This window comes from Camelina sativa, chromosome 9 (assembly GCF_000633955.1).
Source record: "Camelina sativa cultivar DH55 chromosome 9, Cs, whole genome shotgun sequence".
NCBI lineage: Eukaryota > Viridiplantae > Streptophyta > Magnoliopsida > Brassicales > Brassicaceae > Camelina > Camelina sativa.
In genome coordinates this window covers 7,394,851-7,417,289 of record NC_025693.1, presented here as the reverse complement: position 1 = coordinate 7,417,289, position 22,439 = coordinate 7,394,851, and the positions used below count along the sequence as shown (strand labels likewise).

General features: G+C 37.8%; 1 protein-coding gene and 1 pseudogene across 2 annotated transcripts; one reads left to right on the top strand and one right to left on the bottom strand.

Moving 5' to 3' along the window:
* Positions 13,803-16,893, top strand: LOC109126376 (annotated as a pseudogene).
* LOC104710677 (myosin-1B-like) lies at positions 17,379-20,177 on the bottom strand. 2 transcript variants are annotated; one of them, XM_010427312.2, is made up of 10 exons: positions 20,038-20,177; positions 19,673-19,842; positions 19,511-19,573; positions 19,383-19,402; positions 19,241-19,285; positions 19,104-19,165; positions 18,895-19,013; positions 18,656-18,744; positions 18,322-18,445; positions 17,379-17,625 (listed from the first exon to the last, which is right to left on the bottom strand). In XM_010427312.2, the coding sequence occupies exons 1-10, from the start codon at positions 20,108-20,110 to the stop codon at positions 17,608-17,610; spliced, it is 783 nt and encodes a 260-aa protein (XP_010425614.1). In that variant the 5' UTR covers positions 20,111-20,177; the 3' UTR covers positions 17,379-17,607. The 2 variants fall into 2 exon arrangements, with proteins under 2 accessions (XP_010425614.1, XP_019085690.1); XM_019230145.1 differs by lacking the exons at positions 17,379-17,625; positions 18,322-18,445 and having other exon boundaries at positions 18,646-18,744; positions 20,038-20,176.

Here is a 22,439-nt window from a genome sequence, read left to right as displayed (position 1 = left end):
TGAACTCCTCCACAAAGTCAGCCCAAGTCATCTCCCTCTGCACTCTCCTAGCAGACACTGATTCCACCACACCTGAGCATCACCAACCAAATTGTGGACCCCTATGTCCACCCAAAAATCCTCAGGACATCTTAGAGTATGGAAGTTACGTTCCACACTCGTCATCCACGCATCTGCAGCAGTAGGATCTGTACTACCCGAAAACCGTGCAGTATCAAGATTATGCATCTCCCTCAGCATAGACAAATAACGAGCATGAGCTCTCACATCCACAGCCACTGGCTGCTACTCCTCCACCACCATTGGTGGCACTACCTAAGCCTGAGCCGAACCCACTCCCGGTATCCGCTCCAACAGCTGTGTCAACAAGCCCGCCATGTCCACACCTCCTACAGGGGCTCCACCTGCTGGGATTCCCACACCCGGAACTCTAGCACCACCGGCTACTCGAGCACCGACACCGCCCGCACTGACCCCCTCAGCGCCTACGGTCCTATCAGTACCACCACCGGCCACACTCATGGACCCCTCCTGGAAGTCCTACGACTCACTTACACCCTAAGCTGTCACACTCTGCTCAACCGACTCACTCACTGCTGAAACTCTACCCCTACGACGACGACGACCGCATCCTCGACCACATCCGCGTCCACGACCAGCATCAGCTCCACCCTTAACCATCTGCACTACCCAGAACAGAAAGCTAAGCACACAATTCAAAACCGCACACAACACACACATCTTACCGTGGAATCTCATTGAAGGCTCGAAGAGGATGATACTATGACTCCATACCACAAACAAATTGACTAACTACTCATAATCAATTTCCATCTCACAAAGATATGCATCCAACAACAGGAAAATAATTTAACCAATTAAATTCCTAAACCGCTCTAAACAATCCACTTAACCATCCTAGAGCAGTAAGAGTTCTGATACCAAATTAAAACGATCCGACCCGTTTTTTTTTTTTTTTAATAATAATAACATATAATTAAGCATCTCATACTACCTAATTAAACCAACAACCCACACATTACTAACCAACTACAATACCAATAATAAACCAACATCCCATAACAAGCACAATAGAAACATATAACATTAATCATCTCAAATATATAACATCCATACAATAACATTCATAGCCATTCTATCCAGCAATCTAGAAAAATTCTAACAATGGTTCCAACATCAATAACATAACCAACAACACACAAACGAGACCCTAGATCATCCTCCTCCTCATCGCCATGATTCCACGTTACATACCTGCACACCACAAACAACAATTAAGATGCGTAAGTATTATCACAAATACTTAGTGAGGCAATCTTCCCAAATACTAGGCTATACACACAAGCAACTGAGAAACCAATGCTTAACAAATAACAACCAAACACAAACAAACCAGGCAAAACAGACATCAGCTGTTGCTGACAGAAATGGGTGTCGACCGACACCACCTTGGTGTCGATCGACACAGACTCTGCAACTTGTTTCTGCACAAAGCCAAAATTTGAAGATCCGCTTCCTAAATCCTCCAAATCGTCTAAAACTCATCCAAAACTCCTGAAAACTCATAGAATCCAACATCCAACCACAAAGACACAAGAATACAACACAAACAACAAGAAAACAAGCAAAACAAAGGATTCTCAGGCTTAGATCAGCCATGGTCATGCACTCACCTCTTTGCAGGAAGAGTCTGACCAAAAGATGACGAATCCAACACCTTAGGAAGCTTCTCCTTTGTCCCTAGCTCTAGCTCTCCACTCCTCAAGAACAGATCTCACCCCACAAGCATAGAAATCCCACAATCTCTCCCAAAAACCTCAAGAACACTTCCTCTACTTTTCTCTTTGTCTCAAACGGCGTAAAACCACCCAAAATCACGACCTAGGTCATTCTCCCACTTAAATATGACGGTTCAATGGTTTTCATTAAACCAAACCGACCCAAATCGACGAATTAAATAATCTGGTCGAACCATAAAAGCTGGTGTCGATCGACACTACCCTGGTGTCGATCGACACCCTTCCCCAAAATCCCCAATTTTGGTTCACGGGTGTTACAATACTCAGCGATTTTAATTTATAACTTTCAGGTATACATGCATATACGCTTTATTTTTGAAATTTATAATGAGCTTATGATTAGAATAAACTAAATACTTTAATATCAGATAAAACCATCTCCAAACTTGGACCTTTTTCTTCCCACAAACACAAGACCTTCACACGGATTTTCCATTCATATTTTGAAGGATTCAAACACGAAACATCATACAAAAGACTATACCTAACCGTAGTTTTTTTTTGTTTTTGTTTTCTTGTTTGATTTAGGTTGAAAGTCTAAAGAGTCGGATATACGTATATATATATATATATGTAATTTAATATATATATAATATACATTTTTTTTTGTAAGTGATATTGAAGAATATATCTGTAGCAAATCATTCAAAATAATTTGTATATATCTCCAGACATAAATATCTTTACACTTCCCTTTATTTTAGATAATAGTAAACTTCTTAATGTTTATCATTACGGCTTTTAATGGGTATTTTACATTTTCTACTTTTACATTAATCGTGATAATACACCGTATTCTATATTGTTTTGAATATGCAAAACTTCTTAAGTTTATCTACCCTACTTTACATAATGTAAAATTAATAATTTATTCTATTTCATCATAATAATTGTAAATCTTAGTTTAAATTAACAACCTTACATTAACTTAACAATAATCTATAAAATCTTGAAAATAATATATATCACATTTTTAAAAATATAACCTGAAAACGTTAATATATATAACATTTTCATAAACTTAATACGGGTAATTATCTCGTTTTTTTCTCTCATTCATATGTACAACTTCCGCATTTAAAATATACAATCTCACGACATATTGAAATTGACATAGTGATCTAGAACTTTAATATCTGGTGGTCGATTGTATTGTTAATAACTGTATTTCAGGATGCACATTTATCATTGTTTACACGTCTCATTTCATTATTTATAGATCGACATTATAAAGTACCGTAAAATTCAAATAAAAAAATAAATAAACTTTATAGAAATATTCTTATTTCATAAAATATTAATCCATCTAAAACAATATCCAAAAAACAGTAATTATAAGATCTCAGAACATTCATTCTATTACTCTCTAAATTTCGTTCCTCTCCTCTCTTCACACCAGAATATTTGCTACGACACCAATAATTTCTTCTTCCATATACAGTCTATTTTAAATTAATAAAATTGTCATATATTAGATTTAATAGAATTTAAATGAGAATATATTTTAGATAATTATCGTGCATCTTAGATGGAAAGGAAACGACTTAGCTTCTTTGCGAATAATAGCTTCTCTGCAGATAATAACAAAGAATTCGGGTTAGGGTTAAAGAAATACGAATAAACGCTAGTAACATGTTTCTATAAAAGAATTAGTATTAGGGTTACTTTCAAACACAAATTGTTACCGTGTTAATACCAAACTAAGAAATAAGTAAAAAACATTAAAACATTATTTTATCAAAGAATTAGGGTTAAGACTGCTTTTTAACATGAACTACTACCGAGCAATAGCCAAAAGACGTTGTATTGCTGACTCTGCATCTTTCATCTGTTGATTAATCAAACAAAATTATGTTATATCCGAGAAAATAAGAGTAGATAATTTTAAACATTAGCAAAATCATTTATTTCAGAATATACCATAGATGTTGGGATATTATTAGCACCAATCATAGCCTTTCTACAACAATAATCAGTAACTACAAATATTAGTATGATTTTCTGAATCAAATATATAATATTAATTTTTCTTATAAAAATTTTAAATAATACATGTTTTCCCCATACGATCATCGGTAGATTCATCTAAATAATGTTTTAATTTTAATCATTAGAATATATTTATAATATTATCAAAAGAATTTTAAATTTAGTAACATACCTCTTAGCAACGATGAGGAGGCAGAAATCAAATAAAAATGTTCGATAGACCTGGCCACCTCTACCTATTGATTTATATTTATTTATTAGAGCCACAAACACATCAATAAAATTCAATAACGATGATAGAATAGATTACTATGAAAATTACCAAACATATCTCATTAATATTAGGTACACAAAAACATATCTCATATCTTCAGAAGTTTTCCTGCAACTATAAACATGAGCCTTTTAATTTAGCATCATCAAGGTATAAAGGAAATAAGTTTTAGGTATACAAAAAAATAAAATACCCATTTTTCTTCCCATGCAGATATGTAGAATTAAGATCACGACAATCTACTAACTCACCTGAAACATAAGAATTAGTATAATTTGTTTATACAAAACTATAAATAAATCAAGAAACATATACAATATAAAATAAAAAGTAAAGAAACCATACACAAAGTTTTGGTAATGCTTGATCTTGCGTTCCAAACAAGTACTACAGAAAGAGGATATGAATAATTAGAACACGAATATGAAGAACCATATAAAAGATCATCAAGACTATAATACAAATATAAATTCGAGAACATGAGAGTAATTTAGGGTTTTTTATCTTTTTAATATTTCGAATTATGGAGTATGGTTAGGGTTTTATCTATTTATATTAGTTAACAACATATAATTTTAGGGTTTCGATGAGGTCGGTATATTTTGGTTGGTTTGTTTACAAAGCCCATTATCGTAGATTTTAGGTTTTTTTTATATAAAATCACGTTTTGACGATTTTATAGATCATATAATAAAGAAAATTAATCTTTTATAAATTTTTAAATTAATCAAAAGGGTAAAAAGGTCCAGTTTTGAATCTCATTAATGGCATATTAGTAATCTTAAGTCTCAGGAAGAATGTGGTGCGTTTCAACAACCTAAATAGGCGATAAAAGCTTGTCCGAAATTTTTAAAAGGCAATTTTCATTAAGGGTAAGGGAGATCAATTTTTGTGAGATTGGCCGTGAGCTCTTTCGACTACTCCTATAATATATTAGATATATAGATTTCAAAAGATACAAATATTCGAATAAACACAACTCCACAATGAACAGTTGCATTTTACAAAAAAAAAAATACCATTACAATGAACAATCGCAACTTTTCGTAAAACACACAATTGAAATTTTTTACAGTTTTTTTAAGAAAAATTATCCAAAAGGTACAATTGAAGAAACACAGCTTTTGGTGGCATTTATTCATATTCCTATTATATATGGATTTGTATAAATTTCTGACATAAATATTTCTACTATCCATAAAACAAACAATTTCATATCATATACCAAAAAAAGTTTTATTCCAGCAATACAAATTAATCTGTTAATTAAAGAGCATATCCTTTCCATATGTTATGTCTTTGTTTCTTCTTTTTTTATTGTGTGCAAATGTTACTGTCTTTTTTTAGTTTTTTGTGTGCAAATATTAATGTGTTTCTTTTTTACATTTTTTCATTAATAAAAGAGTCTACCAAATAGGCTTCCAACCTGTGAACTAATAGTGGATGCAAAAACTTTTGAGATGTTTCGCAACAACAGTGTGTCTCGACCTCTTTGCTCCCAATGTGGGTCATGTTACATATTCCAGATTTTCTTGAAAATCGACTGCCAAATTTTACTTTAGATATTTATTGCTCCGATAATGGTTGTGAGCAGTATGATATACGTTGTCTTTGAATTGGCTGTTTAGTGTAGCAAGTTTTGTTGAAATTGTATCAAAATCTTTTAACTTCGTTATATATGCTGATGTATTGTTGTTCCGCAATTTTGATCAATTTTGATCCTTTCACTTCCTTTCTAATGAGAGTTCAATTATTTTTACATGTATAGGCACGCTCACATATCTCATATATAATATAATAAAATGGAAGTAAACAACCTTTTTTGTAGATTATATAATTTGTATTACTTGATGACAATATATGTTATAGATTAAATATAGGTCGGTTACAAAAAAAGGTTATAGAATTGATTACTATGTATTTTTATATGTGAGATAATAATAATTACAAAAAAAAAAAAACGTTCAAAGTATTGTATTTATGAGACATTATGAGAATTTTTTTAAGAGGCAGTACATAATTTAAAATGAGGAAAGTTTGACTATATACATTAATTTTTGAATATTGAATGTAAGAGTACCATAAAAAGTGCTCATAACGAATACGGTCCATCTCTGTCAGCATGCTGAGATAACGAGAATGGACTCCCACATCCGCAGCCACTGGCTGCCGCTNCTTTTTTTTTTTTTAAATAATAAATAATAAATAATATATTTATAAATAAACTACAACTAGTGGTCCCATACCCACTAGCTACCTAACCACNAGTGGCACTACCCGAGCCTGCGCCGGTACCGCTAGAGGTAACCGCGCTAAAACCTCTGCCAGCAAAGCCGCAACGTCAGTACAAGGGATTCCACCCGCTGAGACTCCCACACCCGGAACCCTAGCATCACCGGCCACTNTGTAATGCCCCGAACCGTACTATTACCACCAAGGCCATCGGACAGCCCCGAGACGCTACTTGGGAAACGTTCACCAACGATCCGGCCGGGTACAAGAACGGATCAGGACCCCTTGGCCAGTCCATCGGTGAGGTTCCCGACCACGCGACACATCCTTCAGGCTTTACAACCCTGCGGATACGCCGTGCGTTGAGCCGACTCGGACAAAGTCTATACCAGTATGACTCGCTCGAATGAAGGAAACCCGAATATTTTGATTTAACAAAAAGAGTTATTACAAAAGAGTTTCTGAACAAGGCTTAGTGCCAAGTTTGTTTAAAACATACTTGTATTTTACAATAGACTCAAAATAAAACTACTCCGGGTTCCTATCGTTCACCACGCCCACTAGTTCCCTCTAGGGTCATCTGCAGCACAAAATATTATCATAAGTAATCTAAGATTACTTAGTGAGCTCAGGGTTCCTGCACAATAATAATCCCCCCAACCCCAAACATCAACAACAACAACAACAACAACAACAACATGCAAGCAAGCATCACAACTTCAAGCAGTCAAACAACAATCAGAGATAGCATGCGGAAGATAATGAGCAAAGCAAATTAATCTTGCAAGCAATAACATCAACATGCAATAACATGCAACAACATAAACTTGAAATCAAACAAGAGTTTTAAACAAGTTCTATTTCATGGGCCCGGTATGCTTCCTCTCCCTAACCCCTCTTGAACAACCGTATTACAGCCACAAAGGCATGCAATCGGACTTCACTCAAAACTACACCGTCGTGTAGACAGCCTCGGCCAGGGTAGCGAGCCCAGTAACCTCCGAGCTCTTTGTAACCAACCCTACAACACACGAACATGGGTTGCATGTCGCGGCTGCATGTGGTACGGATGGGAAGGACAGCGATACCAAGTCTTACTACGCTTAGCCGGAATTTCTCGCAGACTAAAACGTCTTAAGACCTCACCAAAGTTGATACTTGAGTTTTTATGGTTTTTAAACTCATAATTTTACAAGTATCTTAACATGTTATCACCCTTGTTACTAGAACATTTCAAACTAGTAACTGGTATAACCTCACCGCGCATGCATTTAAACAAGAAAATCACAAAGAAATTCAAGTAAAATGCAACTAAATGCTCATGCAAACCGTGCACTAGATGGATGTCTTTGTTCCCCATCTAGTCCGGCAAAAATATGTGCCTGAACTCACCGAAAACCGGCGATCTCGGTAAGAGTGGTCGGATTTTCTTCACGGCAACACCTTAAATCCTCCCTTGTTGAAATCGAGTTCCTTCTCGATTCAACACTTAACTGCGGTCGTGCGATAGTCTTGTCTTGCTTCCTCTTCTCTTCTCCTCTTCTCCCTTGCGGCAGCACTTCTTCTCTTTCTCTCCTCTTTCTCTCTTTCTCTCCTCTCTTTCTTTCTCTCTTCTTTACTTAAGCAATTTTTGCGAAAATGAGAGAAGATAGAGATTCTTATATAGAGAAAGAGGGTGGCGACTTGGCCCAATGCATGTGTGTCGTGTGCCTCTCCTCTAAGCCACACAATTTTGTGGTTGTACACTTGTCAAGTGTAAACAACACTTGTCACATGGAATCTTCCATGCCTTCTCCATTCACACTTGTATGAAATATGATTGGCTGCATGGAAATCATGATGTCTTCCACTTCCAATTTTGTTGTAGAGATTCCTTGGAATATCCACTTTGATTCCTCTATTTACTTGCATGAATTCTCATTGGTTGATTTGTGAGAAGACAAATTCCGCAATTTCCGGAAATTTGTTGACTCAACCAGTCGTCGGTCACTTGTCGACGTCACCCAGCACCTCTCGACCATTCTCTCGACAACTCTCGGTCGACATCAATAGCTCTCGGTCCTTTTTCTCGGACGCTATCGGCAACTCTCGATTCCCTTCTCGGACTGTGTCGACAATCCTCGACACTATCGGACATCCTCGGCAACTCTCGGCTCTATCGGATATCCTCGGTAAACCTTCGGACAACTTCCCTCGACTTACTCGGCAACTTCTCTCGGCCTTTACGGTACGTCACGGACGACTCGGGCGGTACGTCTCGGACGACACGGACATCTCTCCAACCGTTAAAAATTCCTTGGACTTTTCTTCAGCAATCTTTCTGTTCTCCTTGTTGGCTCCCTTTCTTGACCCTTTTTGCCTTGGGTTTTCATTTTGATATTTACCCCTTGGTGAGGGTCACTACAGCATCGATCCTAACCCCTCACTGGGCAAATGGAACTAATCATCCAAATCCTCAGTAGGTTATTGGTGCACTAGGCGTTCCTCGAACCCTGGTCCCCACCCTTTAACAACCTACTGTGGATTTGGATGATTAGTTCCATTTGCCCAGTGGAGGGTTAGGATCGATGCCCTGCAGGGCCAGCTTGGGGTCCGTTGGGGCAGCTAGCGGTGGGCTAGTGGGGTTTACGGGATGGGTTGTCACATAAAAATCGATTCTTATTGTAACAACCTTCCCACAGGACAAGCTGTCATCAATTGACCTGTGTGAAGGTTGTTAAAGGGTGGGGACCAGGGTTCGAGGAATGCCTGGCGCACCAATAACCTACTGGTGGATTGGGATATCCATAGTGATGGGTTAGGATCGATGCCCTGTAGGGCCAGCTTGGGGTCCGTTTGAGCGGCTAGCAGTGAGGCTAGTGGGCTAGCAGTGAGGCTAGTTGGGTCCACAGGACGGGTTGTTACACACATTCACAATCATAAACTAATAATCCAAACAACATAAGCTAGTGAATCAGCAATCCTAAGCAACATTCTAGGACTCAACTCTAGCAACCTAACAGAAGCTAGTCAACCAAGCGAACCACTAGAACATCCTTCTCTTCATTGCCTTGATTCCACGATCACACTTTGCCCTTACCTGCACCACAAACATATATTGCAATGCATGAGTATTTTATAAACACTCAGTAAGGCAATCCTCCCATCTACTGGGCTATACACACAAGCAATAGAGTATCAAACCAACACACAACAATCAACAAACGACAATTAGCAAACCAGGACTCAGCATCGACCGACGCCTACATGCATCGACTGATGCCAAATGGGGAAGCATCGATCAACACAGAAGCTGCATCGACCGATACCCAATCCGCATCGACCGTCGCATGCTCGACGTAACGCGAAAACCCTAGAGTTTTACGCGCCGTCCTCGCACTTGCATCGACCGACGCAAGTTATGCATCGATCGACGCGACGTCGAGCACCGTGTTTTTCCCGAAGCTTCTCGCCGGATCTTTGTTCCTACAACCACAAAACTCGATCTCAAGCCACAAGAAAGCTTCCTAACGTCCATGGCAACGATCTAACAAGTCTAGTATCACACAACATACAAATTAAAGAGTCCTCTAGCTTAGATAAGCCATGGTCATGCACTTACCTTTGCCACAGAAGAATCTGAACCTCAAACAACCAAGAACAAGCTCCTAGGAAGCTCCTACAACGATCCCAGCTACAGATCTCACCAAGAAATGCCACAAATCTCCAGAAATCACCAAGAACGCTCAAGAACAGTTTTCTCTCTTTCTTTCTCTCAAAATCGGCTATCCACGACTAATGAGACAAAAGAACGATTCCAGGGTTTTCTTTTCCCCTTTGCCCAAAACGCAGCGTTTGACTTAAGTCAAAACGCACAAAATTGAGCCAGCTTCGACCGATGCTCCAACTGCATCGATCGATGCACATCCCAAACCGAGATTTCCGTTTCACAGATGTTACAATTTAAAATTTAAAATTATATATTATAAAATTATTTGAAAATATATGCTAAATAATAAAATTAAAAATTGTCTCAAAAGAAAAAAATAATAAGTAGGGCTAAAACTTCATAAATTTTTTTAAAATATAACTTTGAGTTTAAAAAAAAACCATCAAAATTAAATAAAATTTATAATAAAAAATAATGTGGTAAAAAGACTCAACTCTAGTTTAAAATATTAAATAAAAAGTCATAATGAATTGAGACAACTCTAATTATAATTTGTATGTATTATAAATATGATATATTGTATGAAAGATTATTGTAAAGAGTAACAAGCATCATAACAGTTATTAATATTTATATTAATCATAAACATATATTATGACAAAGTGATCATAAGTGAGAATATCAAACAAACAATTATAATAAGTAAATTTATAATAAAATAATTTTAAAAATAAAATAAATTTCATCTTGAGTGAAAATTTATCAACTTATAATTATAATAAAAAAACACAACTTCTAAATTAAAAGATGAAACAGTTAAATCATAAAAAAGACATATTTTACGAAAAGTTACGATAAATAAACATAATTGTAAGTGACATAATTAAAGTTGATTAAATTTTTATATTACTATAATCATTGTGTTGAAGTAGTCATATGGACCAGGCAATTTGTGTTGAAGTGGTCAGATTTGAGAGGTGTTGGGTGAATGGTGAAGTCTCAGGAATGGATCAGGTTGTTAGAGATTTGAAAGGACTACAATCAAGGTAGGTCTACAGAGAATGGGAATGCAAAAGAGTACCAAGAGTTGAAGTTGCAGCCAATGCGATTTTATTTGTCAAGGTGGAGTTGGTTCTTCAAGGTGACTTAAAATCTCTGGAAGACTTTTGTAGACGTTGCAGGACTGTGCAAGAGTTTGCAAGTAAGTGCAAGAATCTACAAGGCTGGCGGAAGGTGACTGGGGTTAGGTTTTGCATTGAGAAGAGAATCAGAAACAGAAAAGTTTTGGTTTGCCTGTTTGCATCTACAGAGATGATTTGGTGGATGAATCTTCTGAAGGTATCACTTGTAGGAAGTTTAAGTGTTTGTTGACACTTAATAAGGAAGAATGTGAGTATAAGGGGAGGATTCAAGTAGATCTCTGGTGGTTAAAGATGCAGGTTATGATAGAAAAAACTAGTAGAAGACTAGTGGGTCTAGCAACATCATTAAGTTTTCTCAGGAGAGTCACTTACACGAAGGTTAAGTGAGGATTCATCAATGGTAAAGACATGTCAAGTTGTATTGATGAATGGTGAGAAAAGGTATGATGCTGGTACCAAGGTTCTTCTTGGTAAGGTCTGCAAACGTGAAGAACTATTGCAGGGTTATGTTAACAGTAGGTGTGGCTTCAGGGATTCTAGAGTGAAGCACTAAAGGCTGTTACAAGGAGACTAGCAGAGGTTTTTAAGCTGTTGGTCGAACATCTGTTTTAACATGAGGTTGTACTGTCAGATCGTACAAGCTGGATTCAAGAATCAATTGGTTAAATAGATGGGATGAAAACTCAATCTCAAGAGTAATGCATTGGGTTGAGATTGTTTACATGATAAATCAGAGATTGTTTCAAGATTGAAGCATGTATGATTCATGTGTTCTGCATGAGATTCAAGGAAGTTTGGTTCAAGCTCAGTGCACATGAGGGGAATCAAAGGTCGACCAAGTGAATCAGGTTGCAGACGGATACAGATGATATACAATCATGATAACAGGTCTGTGGTATTTATCAGAAACCATGGAAGAGGTTGTGTGATTGTTGTAATCGTGTTCTGAGAGGTTGATGTCTCAGGTTTTACTAGTTCTAAAAGTTTCAAGATCAAGTTTCCATAAGCAAGCAAGGTGTTACTTGCGGGTGAATTAGAAGTTCTACTTCTAGGTGGAGCTGTTGTGAGGAACAGGAGAATCGAGTAAAGGTCTTCATAAGTGTTTCTAAGACCAGGAGAAACAAGGTTGAAGAAGATGATTCGTGTAAGGAGTGACACAAACTTGTTGGGACAGCTGAAGAGCATCATAAGCTATTCAGAGAAGCTGTCAAGAACAAGGTGAAGCTGTATTGCTTTGCAAACTGAAATTTCAGAAAGTTCGAACATAGGGACAATCATGACAGTCTAAAGATTTGATAGGTGCTGGGAATTTCAGAGCAATAGAGGATGGCATTGAAGAACACAAAGGAACATTAAACGGTTGGTTGTGTTCTGTATTGATTATCAAGAAACAAGGTTGTAAGGGTTTCTTCAGTTGTCGGGTTCAGTGGTCGGAGTTCGTCTGCAAGTGGGATTACAGTCATCAGAAGAAGGAAGCTTGAGGGAGAGTCGCGAATCTCTTTAAGTTTCTGAAGATGAAGTTAAAAATTCCTAAGGTGGACAAAAGATAAGGATCGTTGGGAGTTGCAGGTTCTACAGGAGAAGACAAGCTTTGTTTTTCTTTTCAGGAAAGAATCAACACAAAGGGGATTTTGTGAGTTGGACCAAATGAAGCAAAAGGTGGAGTTTGTTGTAAATGTTTGCTTCATATGGGCTTATTTGGTCTGAACCAAGAACTGGGCCTCTATTGGTGTGAAGCCCATACAGGATCCGTGTTGTGTGGCCTGCAGGACTAAACCGACATAAGCTCTAGGGTTTCACTATAAAAGGGAAACTAGGGTTGAAGAAACATGTATGCTGAAGAAAGCCGCAGAGCACGCACTAAAGAAGCTGGAGGTACATTGGTGACGGCTGTAGGGCACAGCGCAGGGCGCTGTGCATGGCAGACGCAGAGACGCAGGGCGCAGTGCAGAGAGCATGCGCAGGGCGTCGTACATGGAGCTTGAAGCTGTGCGCAGAACCATGATAAAGGAGCAGAAGCTGGAGCTGGGGTCGAAGGGCTGAGAGTCGGACATAACCTTGTCTAGGTTTAAGGTGTCTTCCGGACACTCTGATGAGAGACGAAGGTGGAGCTGCTTCTTTGGGGTTATGGAGGTGTTTATGGGTTATACATGGAGAGGAGAGCTGAACTAGAGACAGAGAAAGAGGAAGAAGAAAAGCTAGATCTATTATGTATTTTCTTCTTCAGGTTCTCTGTAGTTGTTAGTTCTCTAAGCTTGTATATGTAATACTATGTAAAACCTTGGTTGATTGATAGTGGATGTTTGTGGGAGAAGGTTCCCACACGAGATGTACCCTCTGCATGAGGGGAACTCGTTAAATCTCTGTGTTATGTTTATGTTATGCAAACTGATCTGTGAAGTAGAAGAGGAGTAGGGGCAGAGTGGCGGTCTGCGGTTCACTACAGAGGTGAATCGGGGTCTGCGATTCTCAACAGGGAGACTGCTGCGGAATCAAATTCGAAGTTATAAGTGATGGCTACTACTGCGCCGAATGTGACTTTTTTGGCCACAAGACATGCAGCAACCCCCCTAAAGAGATCAACCACCCTTTTCATAAGTGTTATTTCGATCTTAAATGGGCCAACAATTATGAGGAGACGAGATGTGGTATATGTAGAGAGAAGATCGAGTGGTGTACAAAAAGTATATAACTGCATGGGGCGCTGTGATTTTGTAATCCATCTGGATTGTGTCAAGTACCCACCACCGAAGGTGATTGACGTTCCTCATAACCATGACCATAAACTCAAGCTCGAAATGGTGGAAAGCTGCTACACTTGCGCTTCTTGCGGAGAGGAAGGCGATGGATGTCTGTACAAATGTCATGATTGCGATTTGTCATTCCATGTGAGATGTCAAAAGTATGCGCCAGAGGTAATCCACCCTACCCACTCCTTACACCCTCTCAAAGTCTTAAATGGTGAACCACCTGCTTACAGTGATGGAAAATGTCGTCTGTGTGGAAAAAAACATGTTGATGAAGCTTTTTATCATAGTTCCTCATGTAACTTTACCTTAGATTTGCTTTGTGTTCAAAATCCACCACCACGATGTAAACACCCATGACCATAAACTCACCCTTATGCCAAAATCCATCTCTTTCACTTGCACCACATGTGGCTTGAAGGGAGATCGAAGTCCATATGTCTGTCTTCAATGCGATTTCACTGCCCACAATCATTGCTCTGGATTTCCATGGGTCATAAACATTAACCGTCATGACCATCGCGTTTCTCGCACTTCTCTTATCGGTGTTGTGAATTCGGTATGCGGAGTTTGTCGTAAGAAAATGGATTGGACTTGTGGGGGTTATCCTTGTCAGAGGTGTCCCATGTCTACGTTTCATACCAAATGCGCTACTAGAGAAGATGTATAGGACGACATAGAGATGAAAGACGAACCCGACGAAGATGAAGAAATCGAGCCATTCAAGGTGATAGATGAAAACACGATACAACATTTCCTTCATGAAGACCATAACTTAAGACTTGACAAGTCATGTATATTTATTGAGGAAAGGCGGCGTTGCGAAGCATGCTCTTATCCTGTTGAGCTTTCCAAGCCCAAGCCAACTCCCCTTTTACTTTAGTATGATATTTTCTGCTTTGGATCCAGGTGGCAAAGCCCGCACGGATTTCTTATTGGGCTCCTTCCCAAAAGGCCTCATACTAATTGGAGTTGGTCTTGGCTTATATACTAGAAACATATTTTCTAATCTTCAGATGTGGGACATTGTTTGTATCTCAACAAACCTCCCCTCAAACTATGTACCACGATATTTTGGCCTCCCCTTCAGCGAAACCCAGGTACCTAGGCTCCGGTATCCCTTTTATTCCTGAAGTATCCTTGAGGCACCCTTAATCATGTCATCTTTTTTTGAGAGATCCTCCCACACCGAACACAGAGCCCACACCCACTCCCTAGGTCCACTTTTCGACCTAGGCTCTGATACCAATTGTTGAGCTTTCCAAGCCCAAGCCAACTCCCCTTTTACTTTAGTATGATATTGTCCGCTTTGGGTCCAGGTGGCAAAGCCCGCAAGGATTTCTTATTGGGCTCCTTCCCAAAAGGCCTCATACTAATTGGAGTTGGTCTTGGCTTATATACTAGAAACATATTTTCTAATCTTCAGATGTGGGACATTGTTTGTATCTCAACAAACCTCCCCTCGAACTATGTACCATGATATTTTGGCCTCCCCTTCAGCGAAACCCAGGGTACCTAGGCTCCGGTATCCCTTTTATTCCTGAAGTATCCTTGAGGCACCCTTAATCATGTCATCTTTTTTTGAGAGATCCTCCCACACCGAACACAGAGCCCACACCCACTCCCTAGGTCCACTTTTCGACCTAGGCTCTGATACCAATTGTTGAGCTTTCCAAGCCCAAGCCAACTCCCCTTTTACTTTAGTATGATATTATCCGCTTTGGGTCCAGGTGGCAAAGCCCGCAAGGATTTCTTATTGGGCTCCTTCCCAAAAGGCCTCATACTAATTGGAGTTGGTCTTGGCTTATATACTAAAAACATATTTTCTAATCTTCAGATGTGGGACATTGGTTGTATCTCAAAAAACCTCCCCTCAAACTATGTACCACGATATTTTGGCCTCCCCTTCAGCGAAACCCAGGTACCTAGGCTCCGGTATCCCTTTTATTCCTGAAGTATCCTTGAGGCACCCTTAATCATGTCATTTTTTTTTAGAGATCCTCCCACACCGAACACAGAGCCCACACCCACTCCCTAGGTCCACTTTTCGACCTAGGCTCTGATACCAATTGTTGAGCTTTCCAAGCCCAAGCCAACTCCCTTTTTACTTTAGTATGATATTGTCCGCTTTGGGTCCAGGTGGCAAAGCCCGCAGGGATTTCTTATTGGGCTCCTTCCCAAAAGGCCTCATGCTAATTGGAGTTGGTCTTGGCTTATATACTAGAAACATATTTTCTAATCTTCAGATGTGGGACATTGTTTGTATCTCAACATATCCCATATATCACGATTGCTTCTACAGCTGCATGAGTTGTAGTTTCATTCTTCATGAGAGATGTGCTAATCTACCTACACGAAAATGGCATGTGCTAAGCAATCAACGCTTGATTCTAGAAAGAGGTGAGCCCGGCCATTATGATTTATGTGGCGCTTGTGGAGAACTTTGTAGTGGTTTTCACTATAGACATGGACGATTTCAATTAGATGTGCGATGTGCTTCCGTTTCTGAGCCTTTTTTCCATCAAAGTCATCCTGAGCATCCCTTATTTTACACATCACCGCGGGGAATCTGTAGTGCTTGCAACCGAGGGGCATTTCATGTGCTCAGATGCGTTGAAAATAATTGTGGATACGTCCTAGACTTCAGGTGCGCTCTATTACCATATGAGGTCAAACATAGAGTTGACGATCATTTCCTCTCTTTATGCTACGGTGAAGAGACAAGTAGTAAATACTGGTGCGATATTTTTGAGAAAAAACGGATCCAAAAAAATGGTTTTACACATGTTAACATAGTGTGGTTACTTTGCATATCAATTGCGTGCTTAGTGAATTCCGAGGTCTCAAGCCAGGAAGTGAACTGATAGTGGATGCAAAAACTTTTGAGATAGTTCGTAAGAATAGTATGTCCCGACCACTTTGCTGTGAATGTCAGTCTCGTTGCATATTCCCAATTTTCTTGAAAATGGACTGCAACTTTTACTTTAGATATTATTGCTCCGATAACTGTCGTGAGCAGTACGACATACGATGTCTTTGAATTTGCTTGCTGTTTTGTGTTTCAAAATTTTTGCTGAACAAAAGAAAAGTGTATCAAAAGTACTTAACTTTGTTATATATGGTGATGTATTGTTGTTTCACAATCTTTTTATCCTTTCACTTCCTCTTTAACGAGAGTGAATTACTTTACGTGTATATGCACGCTTACATATACAGCCCAGTTAAAATCTTAATATAGAGTGAAACTTGTTTCATAAAAGAGACGGAGAATTTACTGTAGTGTGTCATACTTGAGTGAAAAAGTGATTTAATTGACTGTTTCATTGGTTATAACTTATAAGTTAACACATTTGCCAGTTGAACTGTTGTTCGTTCCATCCTAATCGAAAAATCGTAACTCATCAAGGACTTGGAATGTATGGAGGAAGTTCTAACTTCGATAGTCTTAAATTGGCTTTATATGATGAGTGGTTGAATCTCAAGTTAAGAGACAATTGAGTTATCATTGGTTTTGTTGGTTGCCAATGTAAAGAAAACTGTGGTTCATTGCGTACATACCTTTTAAGACCGAAGAACGTGATCAGTGTTAAAGATACTAGCTAGGGACTAGTATTGTTTGCTTCATCATTGCAAATTTAGTAAAATTTCTAGGAAAATGGTTTCTCAAATCCTGAGAGGTGAAAAGTGTCTTACCATCTTGTGACCCGAGTGTATCAATCTTTCTACAAGCAACCACAAGTGAGAGTGGCTTTAACTACGATACTTCCATGTCCTGCAAATAAGTAACAATATTGTACACATCAAATCAAAGCATATAGAAAAAATATATGAGAGACTACCAGCTCTACACTGTAACGAAGAATTTGAGAATGCAATCCGTCATGTTGACAGATTCTTCGCTATAAAGCTAAGCGAGAGCTGGTTCTCTGACCATCACCAGTCTCTTCACTAATATATAAAAATGTACAAGTCAAAGTGCCAAAAATTTAAAAGTTATTCCTATACATATTATGCTTCTTGAGATTGTAGCTACCTAAACACATGTCTAGATTCTTTCAGGATGAGAATTCCAGCCAAAAAGAAGCAGAACCTATATATGATGCCTTTTCCTGACTATACAGTTTATGAAGCATGGTTGATAAAATTGGATGGTCGATAAGGCTATAAAAGTCATGACCCTGCTTCAACCAGTCTAATAGAAATCTTGTAGGTCTATATGAGATTGATGCTTTCTATTTTTGTAACACTCGGAGATTTCTGTTAAGGTTTATTGGTTTCTGTAATATGGTTACTCTTAACAGATTGCAAATAAGCTTTAGTACAACTAGAGAGATATCTGAACACGAATACATCAGCATTCCATATAAGCCCATAACATAAATATTAATGCATTTGGTTCCAGTATCTTGATGGCAAATCAAAAAGGTTATATAGAAATGAGAAACATGGTTTGTAAGGGTCAACATACTTGATCTCCCTGAAGAAGTACGCTCAAGACTTCCAAATTTTCTGCTTGGCACTGTTGGCAACGGCATCTCTTTTGCAGCTCCTCCCCGAGTGAAGCCAATATCTGTTCCAACTCAGATGTCTGCTTGTTTTCCGTCAAGGAAACTATTCTTCTGAAAGAATGGCAAGTCAAAATGAAAAGTAAAACCACTTGCTTGCTTTTATATCCTCGCAAAAGAATGGCTGGCCGTCTCAAAAAAAGAACAGAACTAGAAGGTGCAAATGTGATAAATGATTACTGCAACTGTAGTTATAAGTATATAAACCGCTACACTAGCTAGCCGAATTAAGGATATTTAGCAAGAACTTGAACTGAATTTGTTTTCTCTGTTATGGACTCCATGAGTGACATTTTCTTCTCATACTCATCAAGCTCCTTCTGCAGCTACATATAGAAAAACAGATATCAATCCCATTTGTTCTCTTTATCGAATGAATAAACAAAATCTGAGAAACAAGGACTGCATAAGCTAGAAAAGGTATTTGGCGCAGCAAATTAATAATATATTCAAGCATCTTGGTCATGGTCTATTACCTGTTGTTGTATCTTCTGCTCAGCCAGGTATCCTTCTTCCTCTTTTGCTAATTGAGAATTTACATCAGATAGCATATTCTTAATAGTTTCTGAATCAGCTCCGTGACCATCCTCAAAAGCTATTATGAAACATATCCGGAAGCCATTATCTCTTAATAAACATTGAAAAATCAGACAAGAAGAGTAAACTATAAACTTTAGCTACTCACTTGCTTTTACGCCAGTACTATCATCATTGCTTAAACTCGATTCTACTGTTCTCTGGAACTCCCTATTACCCAACCAAGCAACTTAGATGTGTGTTGCATCAGCAGAAACATTAAAAACACAGAGAATCAAAGTAAACCTTATTTCCTTGTTCAGCTCTTCCATTTGGCTTATAAACTGATCTCTGTACATCACAAAGAGAACTAAACAATCACCAAACAAAACAAAAGTTATCTGTCAAAAACTTGAACTTATTAAGACGTTAGAAAGATCAGAATCACCTGAGTAATCCTTCCTTGTTCTTTATTTCCCAAACCATCAAGTCACCCCACAAAAAGTTCCAGAATATCAAACGAAGAAATTAACCAAACAAAAGACTAAAACTCAAATAAACAGTGTGTAGCCAGACCTTAAGAGCATCAATCTCACTGCCAATAGTAGAAACTTCATCCTGAAGAAGACCAATCCTTGCCTGAGGATAAAAAAGAAAAATACAGTTTCGATCTCACTATACTACAGAATACACCAAAAGTTCTTAATCATCCCAAAAAAATCGTAACAAAATCAAAACCTCCAGAGATTGAATCGTAGCATCGTTCAAAGACAATTCAACTTCGTATCCGTTAAGCTCCTCTTCCGCGACTTCTTTGATACGCTTCGCATGCTCAACTTCTGAATTCGCTGCTTCAACTTCCGATTGTAAAACCTCGATTCGTTTCTTCAATCCAACAACTCTTTGCTCTTAACCAGAAAAATCACCAAACAATTTCAGAATCGAAATCGCATAAAATCAACGCCTACAACTCAAAAATAACTCAAAAACGCATTATCAATCTTCTCCAGAATCTGTTCGATTTTGTTTCAAATTTCTTCTTCTTCTTCATCGCGAAATCTCCAGAGAACGATATGTACAAAAAAAATGAATGAAGATCTAACCTCCACGAGATCGTTCAGAGGTGAAATCGCGGATCAGAGAGAGAAGCTGCTTCTGCGTATCGATTCCCGCCATGGCTGTTTGTTTCTTCGTGTGTTCAAGCTCTCTCTCTCTAGTGATCTCTCTACTGAAATAAAGTAGAAATATATCTCAGTTCCTTTTGTTCTGAAACTGCTCGCATCTTGCGCAACAATTGGCAATATCTCGGCCTATATTTTCAAAGGCCCAACTTATTAAGCCCAAAGATGTTATCATATTCAGTATCGTAGGAAACTTGGAAGTTGGAACTGAAACTCGACGTATATTGCGTTTATGGCATATTTTGTTTTATGGCATATTTTGTTTTATAATCGCAAGCAACTGCTACTGCGACTGTAATTTTTCCTGTAGTATATAATGCAAACTAATATTATATAAACAACTAGCTCAAGTTTACTGGGGGCACTCACTCTATAAGAAATTTTGAAGGATTACTTAGCTGATTTCATTATGATTCGATTATTCCAATTTAAAATTATGGATTTTAGATTTTTAGTCATGAGATATAAAGAACTACTTCAAATTTATGATGGATTGCTGAAAGTGTCAGATAAGGTTTGGAGGATGAGGAAGATGGGCTATAGCAACTATTGTTATTCCTTATTAATATTTTTATAGGCTGTTTAAAACAGATCGATACATGAGTAATCAGTAGCGAATCTAGGAAATATGTTTGATGGGTTCAAAATGGATTCAAACTCACAATTGGTTGGGTTCAAACTGATATATACATTTAAAAAATTGGTGTAATTTAAAATAATTTTTAAATTTTATTGGTGTCAATTGCACCCATGAGAGTAAACATTCATTTTTGAGATATGAAAACAAGCGGATTCTCCAACAGAAATAAGTACAAAAACTTACTAAATCAGCAACTCACCCTTAATTTTTTTCGGGCCAAACCAAAAACGAGGTGGTTCAAGTTTGTTGACTTCTAGTCAGAGTTTAATTAGGATAGCCTCAATTTGTCGACTTTTTAAAAGTTTATGTTTAATAAATTTCATCAATTATTATATTACGATTCTACTAATTAATGTAGATCTAACTCATATCCAACAACCAACTTAAGAGTAGGAATTTGCCATATGTATTTTTTTTTTGAATAAAATGTATAATTTATTCGAAAAAGTATAACGTTTTTACATAAGTGCTTCGGCTATTTGAGTCTTTTAACGAACTAATCAGTAAAGCAAAAATTAAATGATATCCCTAGTGTGTTGTGAATCAAACCGCCATACAATCATCATAGCGATTATCACCTTGCTCTCATATGGAGGTTATACACTACAAGAAAATAAGTCTATAGCCACAACTATGCCACAACAAATTTGTGGCTAAATAAATATAGCTATAAATGAGACACAAATTTTTTCATGAAACTTTTGTAGCTTTTGTTTGGAAAATTTGTGGCAATATAGCAACAAATAATTAGTTGTCGCTATACGTGGAAAAAGAGACACAAGAAGCTACGGCATATATTGTGGCTATATAGCTACAAAATGGTCACCGCTATTTTGTGGTAAAGTAACCACAACACTCAAAATGTGGCTAATTGAAGCAGTGCCACAGAAAGAACCGTTTCTAGTTGTGGCTATATTGATTTTCGGAAGGTTTTACCAAAATATCTAAAAGAGAATATTTTTTTCCAAAGTAAACAACAAAATGTCACAAATCAAGTCACAGTTATTGGAGGACTGGGCCACAAAAATATTAACAAGTTGGACTTTTCTACAGTAGCCACCAAAAAGTTGTCACAATTTGTGGCAATCTGCAAGTTTCATTATTTTGATATGAAATTGTCTCATCGTATCAGTCTTGCCGGTGCAGAGAATATATTCAGTATGTCGACGAATTTAGTGTTGCTAATATATATACCACCACCACTCTTTCATTCGTTAAGGAGAGGAAAAAAAATGTCAAATTTTTTTCAATCTAGAGAGTGGATGTATCAACGAGTTGATTACTAGCAAAATAGTGTTCGTAATGAGTTCATTGATGGAATCAATATTTTTTATAGATTTTGCTCAAAATCAACTGTCTTTTATGGAGCGTAGAAATCTTCTATGTCCGTGTGTGAGGTGCAAAAACTTAAATCGTCATGATGCACAAATTGTGGCACATCACCTATATATGAGGGGATTTACATCAAATTATTTTGTTTGGACGAATCATGGTGAAAATTGCTACTTCGACAACGAAGCATCAACAAGTCATGATGCAGGGGAAAACGAAAACTGGGGTGATCATTCTAATACTCAGGTCCCAGACGGCCAATATCATTTTCCAGATGCAGATGTTCACATGGTACCCGACGAGGTGAACATTCCGGAAAATATACATCAATCAATGTATGAGGAGATAAACC